Genomic DNA, 20,200 nt, shown 5'->3' with positions numbered 1-20,200 from the left:
TTCCTCTGAACATCAGGAAACACTTTTTTTACTGCGAGGGCAGCTAAGCACTGGGACAGGTTGCCCAGGGAGACTACGGAGTCTCCATCCCTGGAGATACTCAAAAGCCATCTGGACATCGTCCTGGGCAACTGGCTGTAGGTAGCCCTGCCTGAGCAGGGGAGTTGGACCAGATGACCTCCAGATGTCCCTTCAACCTCAACCACCCTGTGATTCTGCAAATATTGAAACATTAAAATTGGTACAAACATTTGAGCTTTATGCGGAACACTAAATGTCTTCAAAGGAAGGGAACAGCCCTGGTTTGATATCCCTTGCAGTGACATGTAATACAAATCCCTTCTCAGTTATTCAGCAAGATCTGTAAATTCCCTAACAGCTCCCCTTTGCCCTCTTGGTAGTCTGCCAGACTTGCTAAGTCTCCTGCAACCTTCCGGTTTCTGACTTACGCTTTTGAGAACTTACTTAGCTATTTGCCCTCGTAATGTCCTTTGTGCACACTGCCTGATGTAGTTTACACTACGGTAACCCTTGCGCTAGGTGTCAGCAGCAGCAGCAGAGGAGGGGTGTACTCAACCCATCTGGTGGGCCAAGTCTTCCTGTTCCAGGAGTTTTCGAATATAAATATTTAAAAAATCACAAGGCAGCAGCTTGTGCCCCCTTTAAAGGGTCTGGCTGCTCACTTCAGGGTCCCTCCAAAGAAATGATTTAACTGACAAAGAGTAAGGAAGAACAGGCCTCTGCACCCTTTCAAAGACAAAAACAGAAGGGCTGAGTGCTGACTTGTTTAGCCTTGCCAAAGGAAGACTGAGGGACACAAGGGGGGTCAGATCTCTTGCTATAAATATCTCGGGAAGAAAACAGTTATTCATGCTAAGAGACAATGCTGGCGTAAGAACAACTGCATATGAACTAGCTGTGAATTCATTTAGGATGAATACTGAAAGCAGATTTTCATCCACTGGAGCAGAGAGACCCCAGAGCAGCCTTCAAAGAGAAGCAACAGCAGCACACATGCGCTCAACGGCATCCCAGTTCAAGAGCAAGAGTTTGACAGGAGACTGGACTCTGACACAGAAGATCCATTTTACTGTTGCATCCCTGTCATCTGTTCCGCATTGTAATTAATTCCGATAAAAGATGAATATTTTTCATGAATAACTGTTGCGTTACGCCCATGCATAAACCTCACGATGGCCCGTAGTGATAAATGAGCGTCAAGCACACTGAAGGAGGAATTCCTGCCAGCCTACGCCTCATAGAAAAGGCATCAGCATGACACACCGGAGTTTATCAGTCTCAGAAACAATCCCGATGGAGCGTGTATATAACTCAACCTTCCATGTGTGGCTGACGCACAGATTTTGCACTCGGAGAGCTATTTCGGCTAAGGGTTAGATTTCTCAGCCCCCTCACGCTCCTCTGGATGTTTTTGCAATGTAGTCACTGTGCAGGCACAGTTAAATGGGTACAGACATCTCAGAAGGTGACATCATATATTCTTCCTTCTTACACTTAAATATGCACTGCAGGCAAAAGGCGCTTTTATACCATTATAACCGCAAATGAGCTAGGAAAATCATATGCTTTAACTAGACTTGAACCACTAAAACAGACTCATGTGAAGTAAAGTCCTTGAAAGAAAACTTTACGAAACAAAACTAACCCCCTGTTTCAGCACGCAACCTATTCTTCCCTCACCAAGGTTTTGCTCACTAGCTGGTTTTGAATGTCAAAGGTAAATTTCTTTCAGAACAGACTGCCCTGTAACATTGTGTTGTGAAATTTCACATTCATAATTTTATTATAATCTGAATAGAGGTGGTATCTGAAGAGCAGAGAAAATGACTATACAAAGAATTTATAGAACATTCATTTACATACTGGAGACCTTTTGATGCTTCTTTACAGTTTCAAGAAAAAGGCAAAAATTTTCACTAGTAGGTAAATCCAAGAAGGAAACATTAAATTTTTAATGATACTGTTGGATACACGGAAACCATTTATTTAAAAACATGGCTTTTAGCATTTTTGTAGTTTAACACTGTACGATTATAGTAGTACATTTACTAAGCAGGTTAATAGGAGTCTGGCTAAATACATGTGTCAACTTGCTGCCATTAGTTATGAAACTGCATATACACATCTACCAAAAACCTTGAAAGAAAGTGCTGTATTAACTATTTAGTCTTGTATTTGCCATGAACATAAGTTTTGTGAACATCTTTCTACATACACTACACAATGGTACATACTGAACTATTCCGCTTTGTGCATCTTTTAATTCATTAAAAAGCAAAAGCACGTGGCAATATACCATCCAAAGGAATGCATAATAGAAAACCTCCCTTAGAAACAGGGCAACTTCTTTTCTCCCACTTACCAAGTAGAGCTAATCTCCCAGGAAACACCACCAGGAGTGTCAGCGTTCAATTCCTTATGCTCTTGAATTCAGCAGGCCTTGAGAAAGCACAAGGAATAAAAAATAAGGCCCTGAATGGAAATGATAATACATGGGAAAAAAAGACACTTTATTTTCAGCCCAAAGGCCAACACTTGGTGTCTAACAAGACACACTAAAATTTAAGTATCATCTACAGAAGTGAAAAAATATAGTAAAAAATTCCTCCTCATTTCAATGCTCACAATACATCAGATTTAAATCTAATTGAGATGTCAGCTGAAGAAATTCACTGGCCTCCAACTGGCTGACTAGATTAGGCAACTGGGTTCTTGGTGCATCAAAAGAATATTAAAAGGAAACTTGTCCTCACACGTTTCGAAAGGATCAAAGCTCCTAAAAGTAAGAACTGCATTCTTTTTTGGATGGTACATAAACACCGTTTAAGTAGTACACCTCTGTGTCAACAGAACAGAATTATTTGGTACAAATCAGAGGCACTTGCCTTTGTTGCTTCAACGGTAGCTACTACGCTTTGGATCGCTTCACCCTTCCACACACATCCAGTGCCCACTGATACTCATACACCAGTTCCTGGTCCAAATACATCAAACTTCAGATCTTTCTTCTTTCTCCCTCTCTTCCCCACCCCCTTCCTTTTAAAAAGTATAAAGTTATTTATACAAAATTCATAGTTACACAAATAATTTGGTAACGCTTTGGCTATGGTCACTGAATAAGGCTTCCATGGTCCTAATACTTTAGGAAATAGGAAGAGAGATGTTAATAAAAAACAGATCATAATTTATACAGGACAAACGTAGTTCAAAGGGTGGAACCTTCTCACCATAGTGCCCAACCAGAGTTTCCCATTCCGTTTAACCATTATTTAGTAAAAGTGGTAAAAGGGTTAAATTCTCCAAGTGGGTACAGTTACTAGTTAATCCAGTGCCTCACGCGTCAGCATGCTGAATTCAGCATGTCATTTTATTCCTCAGGATATTAATATAATGTTGACAGCCACACATCAAAGAAACAGAGGCAATGAAACTTGTCAGCACTGTCACACTGAAGCTGCTTTATTACCGTCAGTTCTGATACGGGGGGCTAGTACTGCTCCTTTTGGAGTGAATGGGAATTACACAGTAGACCTCAGCAGCTCACTCTCCTCGTGAAGGTTTCCACCGTAACCTACTGTATCGATTTTCTGTAAAGCTAACTAGCACTTTGGTACACATTTAAAATACCGATGTGTTTAGAAAGATACAGAGTACGCGCAAGTGCGATGGTTGTAGAAATCACGACGTAAATGCTCTCAAGAAATCGGACAGAGTAACAAAATAAATTCCATTCCCTTTTGGATTTCCTGACTCAAGGAATTATTAAAAAAACATTATAAAGCAAAAGTAGTTCCTACAGATAAAAAAAAGGCCAAAAAATCCCCCAAATCCTGATAAAAAGGGGGCTAAAAGAACCCACAAATGTATTAGCTAGGGGAACAAATGTTACTACCAAAACAGTATTGCAGAGACGGGAAATGGGAAGTATCTTGTCACTGTAAGACAAAAGTCAAAATATGAGACTCTACTGTCTATAGCAAGGCACAGGCTATACACAGGCACAAGCTATTATGCAAAATAGCGCAAAAGAGGCAAAGCTCAACAATGGTCTAGGTTAAGAATATCCATATGACATATCAAGATAGGAGATCTACTATAAATAATCTGGCACAGGTAAAAATATATAAATTATAAAATTTCCTTCTTTGCTTTTCCCTCATTTTTATCCTGTAATTATTAAAATACAGAATCTTCCCTGCTTAGTTCTCTGTATAAAAAAATAATAATACAAAAAACCCCGATTACAGAATAGATTTCCACACGAACTTTTTTTTTGTTCTGCCACATCTCCCCTATTTCAAATTTTTCAAACTAAACCAGCCCAGCCTTCTTAACACTAAATACAGAGCAACCTCCCTGAATAGTCCACATTGCCGCTCCTTTCTCATCAGAGATCAACTTGCACAAACCTTCTCTTCACATACCTCTTCCCCTCTCTCCATTCAGCTCCCATCACTGATCACATAAAGATGAAGGGAAGAGCAAATAGTCTTCCTCAGACCATCTTTCTCTTAAGAGCATGTTTGCGAGGCCTATAGCTACCATTGATGCAACTACGGCAAGTGTCTTTGTAGAGGTTATACACAGCATTTTCTGCACAAAAAAGTAGCACAGCCTAGTGAGTATTTCTGCTCCGATAAATGATGAGAAACAGCATGTGAAAATGTATTAGAAACCCTTCAGGAGAAAAGTTTTTCATTTCTGCTTCATTCAGGTACGGGCTACATGGGTCTGGGTGGCACCCAGCTTCTTTTGTTTTGTCCTTTGATGTAAAAACAAAATAACGCTTTGTTAAGTCAGAGGCATCTTCAAAGAAAAGGCTGAACTCTTGCAAACAAAATGCAGATAGACATCCTCTGCTTTCCTTCTTGGGAACGACAAGGTTCAGGCGTTGCTGCTGAATAGGCTCTCTCCCTCCCACAGTGCTTTCCTTCAGCGAAGTCAGCGAAGAGCTCCGTGGCAAGGCATCAGATCTTCTTCTGGGATCCGATCATGACCTTCGATACGAAGTTCACAATGGCGCTGGCAGGTTGCTCTGGATCGTGCTCCGCAAACAGGTGGCACACGTTGTCGGTGGCGCTGCCCTGCTTCCTCGCAACGAACCCGAACACCCTGCAAGGGCAACAACGGAGCGGGTCAGAGAACGGACAGGCGTCGCCTCGTTTCGTAAAGCAAAAAAGATACCGCGGGAACCAAAAGCACCGATCAGACTCCACCTGTTCTGAGGGACGAGGTCCTGCGTGACCGCTAACACAGTGGTCCAGGCACGCCAGCCGACTCGGGAGCACCCAAGTGGCTCAGGACGGCCAGAATCAGGGAAGGACCTTCCCTCTTCCTTCTGTTCCTTCCCTCCTCTTCCTTCTGTTCCTTCCCTCCTCTTCCTTCTGTTCCTTCCCTCTTCCTTCCACTCTGCCTGGATCCCGTCCTGCACTGTTTGCTGTCAGAGACACTCTGCTGACCCCGGGGATGCGCTTAATCCGATTCAACACTGGTGTCCTCTTACCTGGCTTTGGGGGGGTGTGATGTGTGTCGGGAATTGCCTAAAGAGAGGTTCCGAGGGCCACGGCACCTCAGTGGACAGGGTACTGGAAATAAATAGGACTTAAGCCATCTGTTTCTGTTCTTTTCCAGAAACCAGTGCCTGAGCTCTCTCCGTTTAGTTTTTTTTCTTTTGGTAAAAGGGGGACGGCGACATCTGCCTTCAGCAGAAAATACTCTGCAATCCACTGGTAATTACATATTTATGCCACACACTAGTATTACTAGGAGTGTTTTCATCCATGTGCTGTGTATGGGATTTTTTTTTTAAAGGTGTCAGTCGAAGCGAGACAAGTAAGCTTGTGTTAGTGTTGCTGGACAAGTGGAACACAAAACTGAGTAGCAAATGGCTCTGTTTTAATTTCTGAAACTTTAGTCAAATCGCAGACCTGCAATCTAAATAAACCACGCTAGCTCTGGCTCCAGACACCCCACCATCACATAATTAGGCCCTGAATTGCAGAGGTGCGGATGAAGTAACTGAAGTCTAATTACAGTGGGCAGAGAGACTTCTGTCTCTGAACAGCTGCCTTCCCTTCTACAGCTCTGACAAAGATAATTTAGAACACTAAGAAACTGATCACTGTCATGATATTCCAAAGTAATCACTTAAAAGAGACTCAGACGGGTGTCCACTTACTTTGCAGAAAGGCCATCTTTCATCCATCTTGTCATCCATTAAAAAAGCAGTAAAAAAAAAAAGAAAAAAAAGAAAAGGAATGGAGAAATAAAAATAAAACCTATGTTAGCTTTTTGTGTAGATCAACAATACAAACAACATATTAGAATGCAACTGCTTGTCTTCCTTACTTTCTGTCCTGTGGATCCAAAGCACAGAAAATAACAGTGCTGACTGGATAATGCCGCCGAAAAAAGAGTCTGGATAGAAAGAAATAAAACAAGTTTTAGGAACAGTTAAGATGCTTAAAATTTTAAACAATAAACAGGTGTGAAAAATAAATTACATTTAATTTAAATTTAATAATGATGATATAATCTTTTTGCTATCTTTGAGTGACTTTGAAAGCTACCTGAACTGCTCCCACCAAATAAATCCATATTTAGAATAGTAATGTCAAGTTTTTGAACCATGAAAACTGACCCTCAAGCTAAGAAAAAGAACTAGAAGTATGAAATGTATTTTTTCTAAAAACTGGCCATTTAGATACTATGTCCATGGGAAATGCAACTTCTTGGAACTTGTGAATAATTTGATTACATTAAGTTTCAAAATATAAGCACTCCGAGGCATTATAATTTAAGATTTTGTCCTTCAACTGCTATGAACGCTTACAGACCCCATGGAGTTAAGAAGTCTGGCACTTTTTTTTTTTTAAACCTATAATGAATTCCTGTTGTCCCTCCTTTGTTATTGTCAGCTTACAACGCTAAAGACTTTGTGGTAGCCTTAACAGTATTCAGTACAAAGTAAATATTAATTAACTTTTTATCGTAGTATTTCACAGGCTACGCAAAGCACATTGTCAAATACTGGAGATACACAGCGTCTGCTTAGGCCAGCTCTGTTCAGTGAAAGATACCGTGAAGATAAATTATTTCACTGAACAGGTTGAATACCAAATGCCGGCAAAGCCATTACTTTCCCTTTTTATAAGAAATAACAATGGGAAAAATGCCACGGCAAAGTGACCTTCCAGAGGTAAAAGCTGCCACGTGGAAGTAATGTCCACAGCATGAACATTCATTCTCCAGTACTGCAGAGAGCCGACACTGTCACCGTCATTCTTCAGACAATCCTATTACCCTTCAAGACGGAGACTCCAGAACATAACTAGGAAAACCAACCCAACAGCAGCCAACGCTTTTTGGGGACAAAGCCCGATATCCTCTTCCCACCCCTCTTTTGCTTACTTTCTTTGATTATCTGTCAACGTGATGCCCTGCGCAGACACCTTGAAATGGACAACGGTTGAGATGGGAGATGGCTCTTGGGTCAGCGTCAGGCTCAAGGCTTTCTGTACTGCCTGGTAGCCCGTGAGGGACTCCATCTCCACCGAATTCAGGTACCACACGTTACACGCTGCAACAGAAGAGGGGAAACACTCCAAGAGGTCATTCATTACCCAGCAGCAAGCAAACAGGCATCTTCTGAACAAAACCAAACAAAATGTAAATTTTCCACCTTTGTAAAGCCAACAGGGAGGACTGGCAGCAAACTACCAAACCTTCTGCACGTGCCTCACCTCCTCCTACTGGTGGTTCAGTTTTCAGACTGTAATTTTGGAGGTCATGGGCCTTTTGCTCTCCCTTTGTTCTTAATATGTTTATATTTAAGCCAATGACTGTATTTATCTACTACCCCCGGATCCTGAAATTTAAATAAATACCAAGACAGGAGCAGAGAGAGAGGCCACTCATAGGTACTACTACAGCAAAGGAATTCCTGAGGGGAAAGAATGGGGGTATTTTGCTTTTAAGTTCAATTACAGCAGCCAATAAGAAAACACACATTTTTGCAGCATACGTTCACACATTTTACGCTTTCAAATGGTATTTAAATTATATTCAAAGGAAACTATTCACTTGTTTGGCAAAGCAAGAACGTTTTCACCCCATAAAGAACTGAGGGTTGCTGCAAAGCTCACTTCTTATTAATTCCATACTGTTTTGTGTGTTTAGCAATTTTAGGGCAAACAAAACAACTACCACATGAGACAAAATACTGACATGTATTTTCAGGTCTATTCTTTACCTCACCACGCACTTACTCTTAAAAGCCCTATTCCTCTCCTAGAGACATCACTAACTTCTGAATTATATCTATAAAACGGAAGCTGATTAGTTTCTAAGGCTACGGAACAGTTAATTATTTTACCGGGTCTTACATCAAATCACCAGTGAGCACTAGGAAAAGAAGTAATAGTATTATATAGCATTATATAGTAGTACTATAGTACTGTATAATACCACATAGTACTACATGGTAACGGTGCATATAACATTATACAGTATTAATTATGATTATAATATTAATAGAATTAATCACATGCTTAAATACTTTTGGACTGTGATATAAAGTCACATTTACAAGCAGATTAAGAACATCTTTGAAACTGAAAAGCCCTCTTATTCTACAGCACAAGCAAAAATGATTAAACACATCTGTAGCTAAACACTGGTACCAAAAGACTTTCTGTTTTGGTAAAAACATTTGTGTAGGTATCCAGGACAGAATTTACAACTCTGGCAGCTGACACTTGCAAATTACCATGCTAATATTTCATTTGTTTAGCATCGCTTGCCAACCTTACTATGAAAGCAAAGATGAAGTTAAATCTAATAGCTTCTCTTTTTGTATGGCTATTCTGTGACCTGCCTAAAGCTTTCTCCTACAGCTATCTACATAAAATACACGGCTAGACACCGGCACTTTCAAAACAACTGTACAGTTAAAGACTGCATAAGCGTAGGTTTGATTCCAGCATGATCAGCCCAATAACTTCAAGCTCTGGAGTCTGTCAGTGAAAGAAAGGGTCCAGAGATTTTATTTATTGATTTGTAAGCATAACATTTCCCATACGTATTTGCACAGTGGTGTGATAGTTTATAAATAACCTTTGTTTGGATCAATTACTATACGATTCATGCAGAGGGATTTAAGACGATGAATGCCAAGTTCAATGAGGCCTTCCTCGCTGAACAGCTTTCTGTCGTGTCTATCCAACACTTTAAATAACATTCCAAACCATAAGCTCTCCTCACATCACTACTGTGTTATGTTTCGTACAGATCTAAAGCTCTTTACTACCCCGTGAGCCTTTTCCACCACGGGAAGGCTGCCCTGTTCCACAGTCACACTCCTCACCACTTCCGAGACCCGAGGGAAGGGTTTCCCTTCTTCTTCTGCCACACGCTGCGTTGGCGTCAACGGACTGTGTCCAGGTTTTGTTTCTAAATGAAATAGCCAAGCATTTTGTCTAGATTGCCCTCAGTGAGATAGTTCAAAAGCAGTCACCAAATACAGTAGGTTCCTTTACCTCTGTAGCACAAAAAATAGTAAATGGAATCCTTTTAAAAAGTGTTGGAAAGTGCAAAAATGTCAGTTTAAAAAGGAGATTATGGGAAAGGAAAGGTAATGAGAAAGGCTGAAAAATTTCCCATTTAAGAACAGCATGCATGGTCTGATGGGGTATCGAACGACAGCAATCCCACAGAAACCATACCCAAGGCTGGAACAAAAGGAAGACACTCATGTCTTTCGTGCAATGCAGCTGCCCTGCAATGTTGCTGCTCTCGTCTTCCACAGGTGGCATTTTGGAGTCACGTCCGTGCTACCACCAACAGCTATACCATGTGGTGATTTCGAGTAAACCTGCTGCTTTTAGACTGGGAATGTGCTTAGTCCCTTGACTGTATTAGCAGAAACAGATACGAAGAACTGGGATTTATTTGGGGCAGAAAATTTTGTTGCTGAACAGAGAGGTTAATAAAACAAGGTCTGTTCTAGGGAAAAGCCACTTATCTGTAGAGTTTCTGGTCTTCAGTTGTCACTGTCTAGGAAGCCAAGGATTTCTGGTCAGCTTCTGCATTAAAATAATGACTGGAAATGCTCATTAGGTTCTTCAGACAGCTATAAAAAATGATCATTCTAGGTGTCCTGGTTTCAGCTGGGATGGAGTTAACTGTCTTCCTAGTAGCTGGTACAGTGCTATGTTTTGAGTTCAGTATGTGAAGAATGTTGATAACGCTGATGTTTTCAGTTGTGGCTAAGTAGTGTTTAGACTAAAGTCAAGGATTTTTCAGCTTCTCATGCCCAGCCAGCGAGAAAGCTCAAGGGGCACAAGAAGTTGGCACAGGACACAGCCAGGGCACCTGACCCAAACTGGCCAACAGGGTATTCCAGACCATGGGACGTCATGCCCAGTATATAAACTGGGGGGAGTGGGGGCGGGGGGATTGCTGCTCAGGGAATAATTGGGTGTCAAGTGGCGGGTGGTGGGTAATTGCACTGTGCATCATTTGTATATTCCAATCCTCTTATCATTACTGCTGTCACTTTATTAGTGTTATCATTATCATTATTAGTTTCTTCTTTTCTTTTCTATGAAACTGTTCCTATCTCAACCCATGAGTTTTACTTCTTTTCCCAATTTTCTCCCCCATCCCACTGGGGGGTGGGGGGAGTGAGTGAGTGAGTGGCTGTGTGGTGCTTAGTTGCTGGCTGGGGTTAAACCACGACACTAGGAAAACACATTTTCATTTTTTTTGCTGGTGGAGTGGGAGAAGGGTGGGGTAAAGGAGGGCAGGGAAAAAGCGCATCTGCTTTGACTAAATTGCAGGTGCTCACATAAGCTCAGATCGTTGGAAAAGAAACAGTTTACATGGTTTGGGTCTGCACTTCAGTGTTGAACCCCACAACCTGAATGTCTCTGTGACTGGAGAGGGACGTCTGAAACACGGAAAATCAGTGGGAAATGTACTGAGGCAAAAAACCCTCTGAGAATGTCTCCTAGCTAATTTATCTATTCAGGTTCCAAACCCTTGTTTAAAAACAAAAAAAACAACAACAACAAAACAGGGCAAAACCAAATACACTAAGTTCCCCAAATGATCCATGATGTGACAGCCCCCATAAGGAGTTACCTGACCGTTGCCCCAGCTGAAGTAAGAATTACTTCTTTTTCTTTGAAAAGCACTGCTAGGGCAAAGAGAAACCGAGATTTCTCAAAAGACAACACATGCCCCTTTTGCTGGGTTTTCAAGAGGGAAAATTCTACAACAATTCCTTCTCCTTGTTTTTTTTAACCTGTTGGCCACAATGACCACCACCAGCGCTGGCAGACAGAAAGGCCAACACGTGCTCGCTCCTGGCACAGCCTCCCAAAGGCTTGTCATTGCCTCGCATTCCTGCTTGATGACAGCACTCGAAGAGCTACTTTGAATTTTTAAGTCAAAGCAGACTGCTGTGCAAGCAAGGAGCGACGCTCTCCTGCCGCGGAGCTGCTCAGCTTGGCAAATGCCCCCTTCTGAAATGCCCTCGGGTGGGCGAGGGCAGCGAGGCACCGTTCTTACAAAGGAGTGCTTGGCCAGACTGCTTTTGCTTGTGGCTCCGGCGGTAGGCTAAACTCAAAGGAGAGTGGCCAATGTAGTGCTTTCTCCTGCTCTAATGGGACTAATTGGGTGGACAGACAAGATCCTGGGGAGAATTCACAGCAGCCTGAAAACCAGGGACCATGGGAGGGGGTGGACAGGATCCCACCGTACAGCGGAATAACACAGCGGCTGCATTTCTACTAAGGACAGCCTTACAATAACGAAGGGGTACTCAGAGCACCGTGTCCAATAACGGGGGGTTAGGAAGCCACCACACTTTTTCAGACAGCCTATTTCACTGCTGTCTCTGGGTCAGCTGCTCACGAAGCGGAGGAGAAGCAGAGCGCATCCCTACACAGCTGCTGCAAACACCTCTAGTTGAGAGCAATACAGAGGGTACCAATGCACAGCATCACATCAGTTGGAGGTAATCTTCTCAGGGTTCTTCTGTCACATCAATAAGCTCATGGTGAGACAACTTAACTTGCCAGAATGGGTGCTGCAGTATGCATGAGAATCGATAGAACAGCATCCAATGGAAAAGACACTGGACATTTCCCAACAACATGCAGCATCAAGTGAAGCACAGGGCAATGTTTTTAATAGGGTGGGGTTTTTTCAGACTGATGGGACAGTAAGCATTTTCCAGTGGTATTGTTGACCCCTATGCTGAGAATCTAACCCCACTGAACACCCTCCTTAGTTGCCTTTTGCAGATCTCAGACATAGTTCATGAACCTCTGCAACCACAGGTTGAAAACACCTTCTCTAAGTTCATCAGTTACGAAAGCAATGTCGCCACTTAAAAACTGCTGTGCTTGAACCGACCTGTGTGTGCCTCGTATTCTCACTGGAGACACGACTGGAAAGCAAACACAGGGCTGTTGAACTTAGGAGCTGGTTGCAGAAAACAGAAAGAACTTGGTACCTATCCTCACAGCGTCCTTTACACTTCTACACAGCACTCTAAATTTAACTGCTCCCTTTAAACATCCTTCAGTCGTCTAAGCTTCAGCTTCTCCCAGCCCGTAAGATACAAAATTTAGCGACAGTCAAATGCAAAGAAAAAGTTTAACAGACCTGCACCCTGTTTGAGAAGCTCCGCTGCTGAGTTTGCAGCAGTTTGTGGAGAAGTTTCTGCTATCTCCTCCAAGGGATCTGCAAACAGAAAACACTGTCCATGTCTTGTTTGGACTTGAATTGACAAATCAATGCACATAGTCAAGTATGAGTTTAGCTTTTGTGATTGTGATCTCATCTACTGGACAACTCTTGGCCAGAAACATGAAACAATCTTGTATCTGTAACTATAATCATTCATGTGGTTTTTGCGCTGCATCAGTTTTTTTGCCTCCAGCGCCACAGGAGGGATGTTCAACCTTTATTTCCTGACAGTAAAAGGCATAACTACATAGCATATGCTGCAGGGACATACATGATGTCACATTAAAACAATACTAACAGCTCTATTCCCTCATTACAGCCTCGAAATTTTTTAATTATCTCATTTAATTTGTATAATTTACACTAATTTAGGCACAAAGACTTTGTGTTTCTACGATGAAATCCATTAATTATATTTTGATTCAGAAGATGACAACATAATCCTTCTTTCTTCATACTTATGTAGAAAACAAACATCTGAACTATTAAGACAGCAGGGGAATGTTTGCCTCCCAGTCTTCTGTTAAAATTAGTGAGAAAAGTGTCCATCAGTATGTTATTTCAGTTATATAAATGCATGTAAAAAGATCTCACTGCTGTATTTAACATGATGCATGTTGTCTTTGAATACAAACATTCAAACGAGGAAGAGAGCAGTAATATGGTGTGTGACACTATTCACGTGTTTAGAGTTATCCACATGCTTTAAATACTCCATGCACTGTGTCCAGAATCATTAACCACAGACGATCATCTTAAAATGGGTGATCATCTTGGATTCAAAAATAAAACCAAAATAAAATTTCACTGTGGTATGTTTATTCAGGACAAGGCAAATGTTTCAGTCCTGCACCTCTGCCAGAACAGAAGGAGCTTTCCATTTTAGGTGAGGAGGGTAAGGAGAACAAGCCCACCTAGCACACTGGTTTGCCATATAAAGAGATCTCCGGTCACATCTACCATAGCATGGTTTTGTGCTAAAATGGTTTTGTTAATGTATTTGCATAATTCAAATGCTATGTTTGAACACTGACATATGGCCTTTAACAAAAGTTTTAAGAGTTCAGCAGAAAACCACAAGAATGTTTAACATTTCAAAAATACATCTGGTGTTAACTTCATGTGGGAGAGCAACAGACAACTGAATTATGGGGCAAGCATAGCTACATTTTGCTGTTGTCTTAGAGCGGTTTATGAAATCACCATAACCAAAATTAGAATTACAGTCCCATGATGCAACACAGGCTTTTTGATCATTTACTTAAACAATATTTGGACCTAAGTTGCTACTTCCTTCCTGCCAGTGTCATGCTCAGGGCACCTTCTGTTCTTTACCTACTCGGCTTCCCTAAAGCCCTTCCACCACCCAGACCTGAATAAGTGGTTACATCTAACCATACGGGGGCATAATTTCATGTCTGAGAAGCGCATTTGTCTTCCTACACGCTAGATTACTGTGCAGATTTCCACAACACATACATGTTTACGACTGGAATATCACAGTACTAGTCTGATCACGACTACTGCTTGGATAAGAGCCGTCAGCAGTAGTGAAGAACCACTTTTAAAACAGCTTCTTCCCTGTGCTTCTTTGCTTAGATCTTGACTTGTGCCATGTTCACCTGCCTTCAGATACTGGCACTTTGAAGCAGAGCTTGGCTGGGTATATCTCTTCTGTACTTTGACAAGCATACCTCTGTCCGGGATGAGGAGCTTGCAGGGCAATGCCAGCGGAGTGATGGAATGCTGATACACCAGAGCTGTCAAACTCCCTGTGGTCAGAGAGGTAACAAGACATGCACTGTTAACTTGGTGGACAACAAGAATGCTTAACAGTTATTTTAGCTCTCGAGTATTTCACAGACCAAGGGGCCTCCCCGCCCTCCCCTTTAATAAAAAATTCTCTTGGCACCTAAAGCAAGACCTTCTTTCGTCAACTTTAGCGTATTCATGCTTCCCAGCACTCTCCCAGTTGGATGCACCTGAACTCATTAATCACAATCCTGTGCTGCCTTTCCCTGCTTAAACACACTGCTTAAATCCTAACCTAAATGACTTTGCTTCAAATGGAGGAAGCACAAAAATAACAAAACCAGTAACATACGGAAGTCAGTAAATTCCTTTCAATGCTCTTAACTTCTGCTACATTAAATGTAGTAAAATCTTATGACGATGGTAAGAGTACAAGGGGTCAATGCTATGTGATGAGGCAGAGAAAGAGCGAGGAGTTCTTCCTCTCAGCCACCTAGTCTCCACTGTCCAGTGCTTTGTCTACATGCACCTCTATTTTGTGTTTCTAAAAGTATAAAAGTTCGTCTAGATAAAGCCTCCTCCATTCAACGCGGCAGTGATGTAGGTAGCATTCTCTATTAAATTATTCTTCTTTTCTATTCAGTCACTTTTGTCATCTGGACTTGGCTTAATTAAAATAATTAAACATTAGTTGTCCTTGACATTAGCATGCGAGACTATACTCTTTAAGGAGTGAGGGAAAGGCGTAATATTCATCGGTCTGTCTGCACAAAAAGCCATCCTTCGATCCTGTTTACTAACAAACATTGAACATTATAATTACGCGCTTGAGAAAAATCACACTTCAACCAAAACCAACCTCATTTTTACAGCCCATCAAAACTTTCTTTGAAATGGAAAGATGACCAAATTCTGCAAGGGTCTTACGGAAACGCAAAGACCAATTGACTCTACTACTCCTTCACTGTCTTATCCACACAAGTGTGCCTGCCCACCTACTTTGTGAAGCGGTTTTGAGGCTGTATACACTGAAAGATTAGGAGATGCTCAAACCAAATGATTAGTAGGGCTACGCATGTGCCATAAACGGGTACTTCAAGATCAAGGTAGGACTGGGCTAAAAATTCTGATCTGAAGTAAGTCTCATGCCAAACACTGACAAATTTCAATCCACTTTTACTTCAAATAGGATTCGTCATTTTACACTTGTTCATTTTATGGTAGATGACTCCTTCACGGGTGTACGTGACGAGGCTGGTAGCAGGGGGTGGGAGGGCTGTGGGGAGAGGCGGGGGGCTGCCCCACGCCAGACACGGCCAGCTCCAGGGGACCACCGAGCCACGGGTGGGATGCCTCTGGGAAAGCGTATCTAAGAAAGGGCAGAAAAAGCCACGCAGAGACAAGAAGGTAACAAACAGGGTGAGACGCAGCAGAAGGAACACGACAGTCAGAGGAAGAGGAGGAGAAGGAGGTGCTCCAGGCACGCAAGTGGACATCCCCCATCCTGCTGCCCATGCAGCTCACATGGGAGTAGTGGATGTTTCCTGAAGGAATTGTGGCCCATGGCGAGCGCACGCTGGAGAGGTTCTTTTCCTGATGGATGGCAGCCCATGGGGAAGGCCCACACCTCAGCAGGGAAAAAGTGGGAGAGGGATGGAGCAGCAGAAAGGAACTGTTCTGTAACGACTATACAGCCCCCACCCGCTCCTGCACTGCCTGCGGCAGGGGTGAGGAGTCGGGGGGAAGCAGTGAAGCTGAGCTTGGGAAAAGGGGAAGGAAAAGTGCTATTTTGATGTTTGTCTTTGTTTCTCACTACCTGAGTATTGATTTGAACAGGCAAAAAATTAAATTCACTTTCCCCAAGTTGAGTCTCTTTCACCCACGGTAGTAAATGGTTAGCAACCTCCCTGTCTGTATCTCGACCCATGAGCCTTCTCATCCTATTTCCCCCCCCCTGCCCCATTGAGGAGGGCAAATGAGTGAGCAGCTAGGTAGGTATTCGGTTGTTTGCCACAGCAGGTAATGCCCTTTCATCATATTACATTAGGTAGGCTGACGCAGCATAATGTAATTTGTGAATGTCCCACTCCGGTGTCATTTAGCCGGATAGTATACAGTATAAGTATAGCACAGGACAAAAACCCACAAAGGTCCTGAATCAATAAGGCCCATAACAGTCATCCAGCTCAGCTGTCTGCAGAGGCACTGGTAGTGGTAGACCAAGCGCGACCGCTTCAAGCTTGGTCACGTGCGTCTGTGCTAGAATGCCCTGCACATATACTTAAGGTAAATGTGTACAAGGCTCCTAGAAACTTAGAATGGGTTCCTACAGAAACCATCAGGACATCGGCAAAGTATTCTCTCATTTGCACTCCATCCAAGTCTATGAAACAACTCTGGCAAATGCAAACTGTTTCCATTTTCTGTGTCCCTGTGATGCACAGTACTTACCAAAATATGGTTCATTTGGGCATCCTTTCAAGCGCACCCCCTTGTGCGTGCATTCAATCAGAAAATGCCTTACAAGTTCATTTGACAAATCTCCAACTGTGTTGAAAAAGAAAAAGAAAGCTCATGAAGAGAAGCAATGAACAGACAACAGTCTTACAAATTAGCAGGTCTTTATGAAGCAGTTTTCCACATTACCACCTAATGTTTTATATACAGCGTGCAAAGAATACATTAGACTGGCTCTGCTGCAAGGTTACAAGCTGTAGTAAAAAGGCCATTTTTCAAAAAACAAGCAAATAGCTCACTTTTGGTTAGACAACCAGAGGAAAAGGGTTTATAATCATAAGTGACTGACACCCAAATGTACACTGGTGTCCAAAATGTCCAAGCGTGGCCCCAGCTACAGACAGGAACAGAAATTTGGAAAACGAATGGTTAGAAATTCTGAGCCACTTGCCCATTAGAAGAACTTGTATCTAATGTGACAAAGGAGTAAAAGTATGATAAAATACTCAGATTTCTAGTGACAGTTCTGCTCGCAGAACTTTTCCAGATTAAAACAATAGAAGATTTAGCTATACAATCATAATGATGCCAAGCCTCTTAGTGAATTTTTGAAGTTTTAAAATGTTGGCAGTTTTACGCTAAGTCTTTTCTCCTGAAAACAATTACATGAAATGCTCAGGTTTCACTAGATTTTTAAAGACAGTTTTTACCTCTCAAGAATCTAGGACAAATTGAAATTGTTAAATTGGAAGTAATGAGATTTAAAGTCCAAAAGGCATATAAAAATTCCCTTGAGATTTAGCATTCTTTTATATGTATACATACATATTAAGACAACTTCATTATTTCTTGAAAGACTGGTTCACAGTATTTCACACCTGACTACAAACTGAATCTCTCTCCAAGTAATTAAAGGGTTATTTCACAGCAACGGGACAAAGCTACCCAACCATTCAAACTCTAACAAAAGAGCCACAAACACAAATGCTCCCTTTGACTCTGATCTGTCAGCTACAGTCCAGGAAACACATGACATCAAGGGTTGACTTTCAGGCTAATACAGATGAACACATTAATCTGGACAGCAGAAACTTCTGTGCAAGCAAATGTTGCAAAGATCACCTTTTCAAACAGTTTACTGTTTGCCATTACACTCTCACAATATTAAAAAAAAAGATGACTACAAGGGTATGTGAGAAGAGGGAAGCCTGGAACAAAAAACCCTGCAGGAGACTTAACAAATTAGTGCCTTCTGGGATGAAACAGTGGGAACCAAAAAAGCTAAATATCACAGAGCGAGAAGTGGAAGAATGCTACAGTCTCAACTAAAATTTTCTCTTACTACTACTTGCCTGTGGTACAACTAACATAAACTGGCTCTTAAAGGCTAGCAGAGTTTGAACTTTCATGTATTCCTGGACTTCATTGGTCTGATGATAAAAAAAGATCACTAAAACCACCTACAACCACTCTCCATTTGCCTCCTTGTCTCCACCACCTCAGGGCACCCCTGTTGTCTTCATTAAATGAGACATTGCAGTGGGTCTGCTGATGTTTCTTGGCAATAAAAAGGATTACATGGCAAATTTTTATTAGAAATTATCTCAAGATACCAGATTAAGTGTACAGAATTTGAAAGTGTTATTGTAGTAGAGGTGGACTGCTAACCTTGCCCCAGAGCAAGCATGAAATCTTAAAAAACACCCCCAAAACAACAGCCAACCAACCAACCAAAACCAGACAAAACCACACTTCCATCACCACGACACTAAGAATCACTGCTTTCCTCTGATCTCAGTTGCTTACCTCACCAGGCAGCATGTACTAATGAAACATAAACAGCTTTGTAAAAGGAAAAAACAGCAGCAATGAAAACCACCCCACTATGCCCGCAGTAGCACAAATGGAACCAAGAACACTACAGATACTGGCTGCTGAGTTTCCATGCACTGATTAACGCTTTCCGTATGTTCTTCTCATTTTACCTTCCACAACTATCAGGCACAAGTTATACATGGAGGCACTGGAGCTGGGAGAGTAGGTGTATTTCATCGCATCTTTTAAACAACTATCACCTTTCCTTAGGGAAGCTCCTCAGATATACATCTAATGTAGAACTGTCTCAAAAGAAAACCTTGGGGTCAAAAAAATTCAGCCTTCCAGCCAAGCAAAAGCTTTACATGGTGGTATGTAGATCAAATGCAGACTTCTGATTGCTAGGGAGGACTCATTACTGAGATGACACTGGTCTTCTAGTAGGTTGACAAGGTACGATACATGCATAGCCACAATAAACGCACATTTACAAGCCATGGTGAAAAAGTACAACAGGCATCTTATCCCGACCCATTTGACAAGGTACCAAATGGAGTCTGTAATTCAAGTTGCCCTTACTAGAAGAGGGGAGATTTCCTCCAGATTATTACCGAGTAATAAGGACTTCCTACTATGCAAGGCTTGTTAAACAACAGATAGAAGGCATACAGTACCTTTCTTGTTTAACTGCAGCACAGACGGAGGCGGTGTAGCAACTTTCATTGCGAGCCCATAGGCTCCCCGGAAAGAATGACTGTCTCGAACAATGAACGACCCAGGTTCCTTGTCCTTCAGAACAGCAATGGCTGCAAGGGATTCCGGGAAAGAGAGAGAAAAGCAGTTCCAGAACAATACACACACCCAAAAAGTACAGAAGTGCAAACCTATAATTAATAGGAGACTCAAGGAAATAAGATCCTTTTCTCTCTCTCCATTGCTGTAGAACAGAATACAATCAAGCATACTTGGGGGATCTGAGCGGAAACATTTTGTGCAAATCTCGCATTTCAAAAGAAGCCTGAAGTACAGATTCCTACTGATTTTTAAACTGAGACGGACATGCAGGTCCCATCAGGATTCCCACAACCAGTACAAGACCAAGTTGATTCCTGCTTAAATTTTGTCATTTCGTGAGAAGCATGACAGAGAGCACAGCTCGCTCTAATTCCCAGGCTGACTAGACAGCACTGTTTTTCTTTTCCTATGCAGCTTCAACAGGCGGAGCAGATCCGTTTTCATCCACCACCAAGTTTCTGTCCCTGCAAAGCAGTCTCACTCCCTTCCTAGTTTTAAAGCAAGGGAAGGGATGCGAGTGAGTATTTGCTCTTTGACTGTCCCAAGCATCAAAATAATTTTACGTCTACATTCTGTGATCTCTGCTGGAAGTGTGATATGAAGT

The 20,200-nt window shown here is 42.0% G+C and overlaps 1 protein-coding gene across 8 annotated transcripts in view; it reads right to left on the bottom strand.

The window, feature by feature from the left end:
* Positions 1–1,945: 1,945 nt before the first annotated feature.
* The window catches only part of TNS3 (tensin 3), a 234,011-nt gene continuing 215,756 nt past the window's right edge, over positions 1,946–20,200 (bottom strand). For all 8 annotated transcript variants that reach the window (XM_049823713.1, XM_049823714.1, XM_049823715.1 and 5 more), the window contains 8 exons: positions 19,476–19,607; positions 16,981–17,076; positions 14,472–14,549; positions 12,694–12,771; positions 7,432–7,600; positions 6,370–6,438; positions 6,200–6,226; positions 1,946–5,133 (listed from right to left, as the gene is read on the bottom strand). In XM_049823713.1, the coding sequence (XP_049679670.1) occupies positions 4,989–5,133; positions 6,200–6,226; positions 6,370–6,438; positions 7,432–7,600; positions 12,694–12,771; positions 14,472–14,549; positions 16,981–17,076; positions 19,476–19,607 (794 nt within the window). In that variant the 3' untranslated portion in view covers positions 1,946–4,988. The remainder of the gene's footprint in view (positions 5,134–6,199; positions 6,227–6,369; positions 6,439–7,431; positions 7,601–12,693; positions 12,772–14,471; positions 14,550–16,980; positions 17,077–19,475; positions 19,608–20,200) is intronic.

The sequence above is a fragment of the Accipiter gentilis genome, chromosome 20 (genome assembly GCF_929443795.1).
Source record: "Accipiter gentilis chromosome 20, bAccGen1.1, whole genome shotgun sequence".
Lineage (NCBI taxonomy): Eukaryota > Metazoa > Chordata > Aves > Accipitriformes > Accipitridae > Astur > Astur gentilis.
Note: the sequence above shows the minus strand (reverse complement) of the source record. Positions and strands in the feature narration are given on the sequence as shown.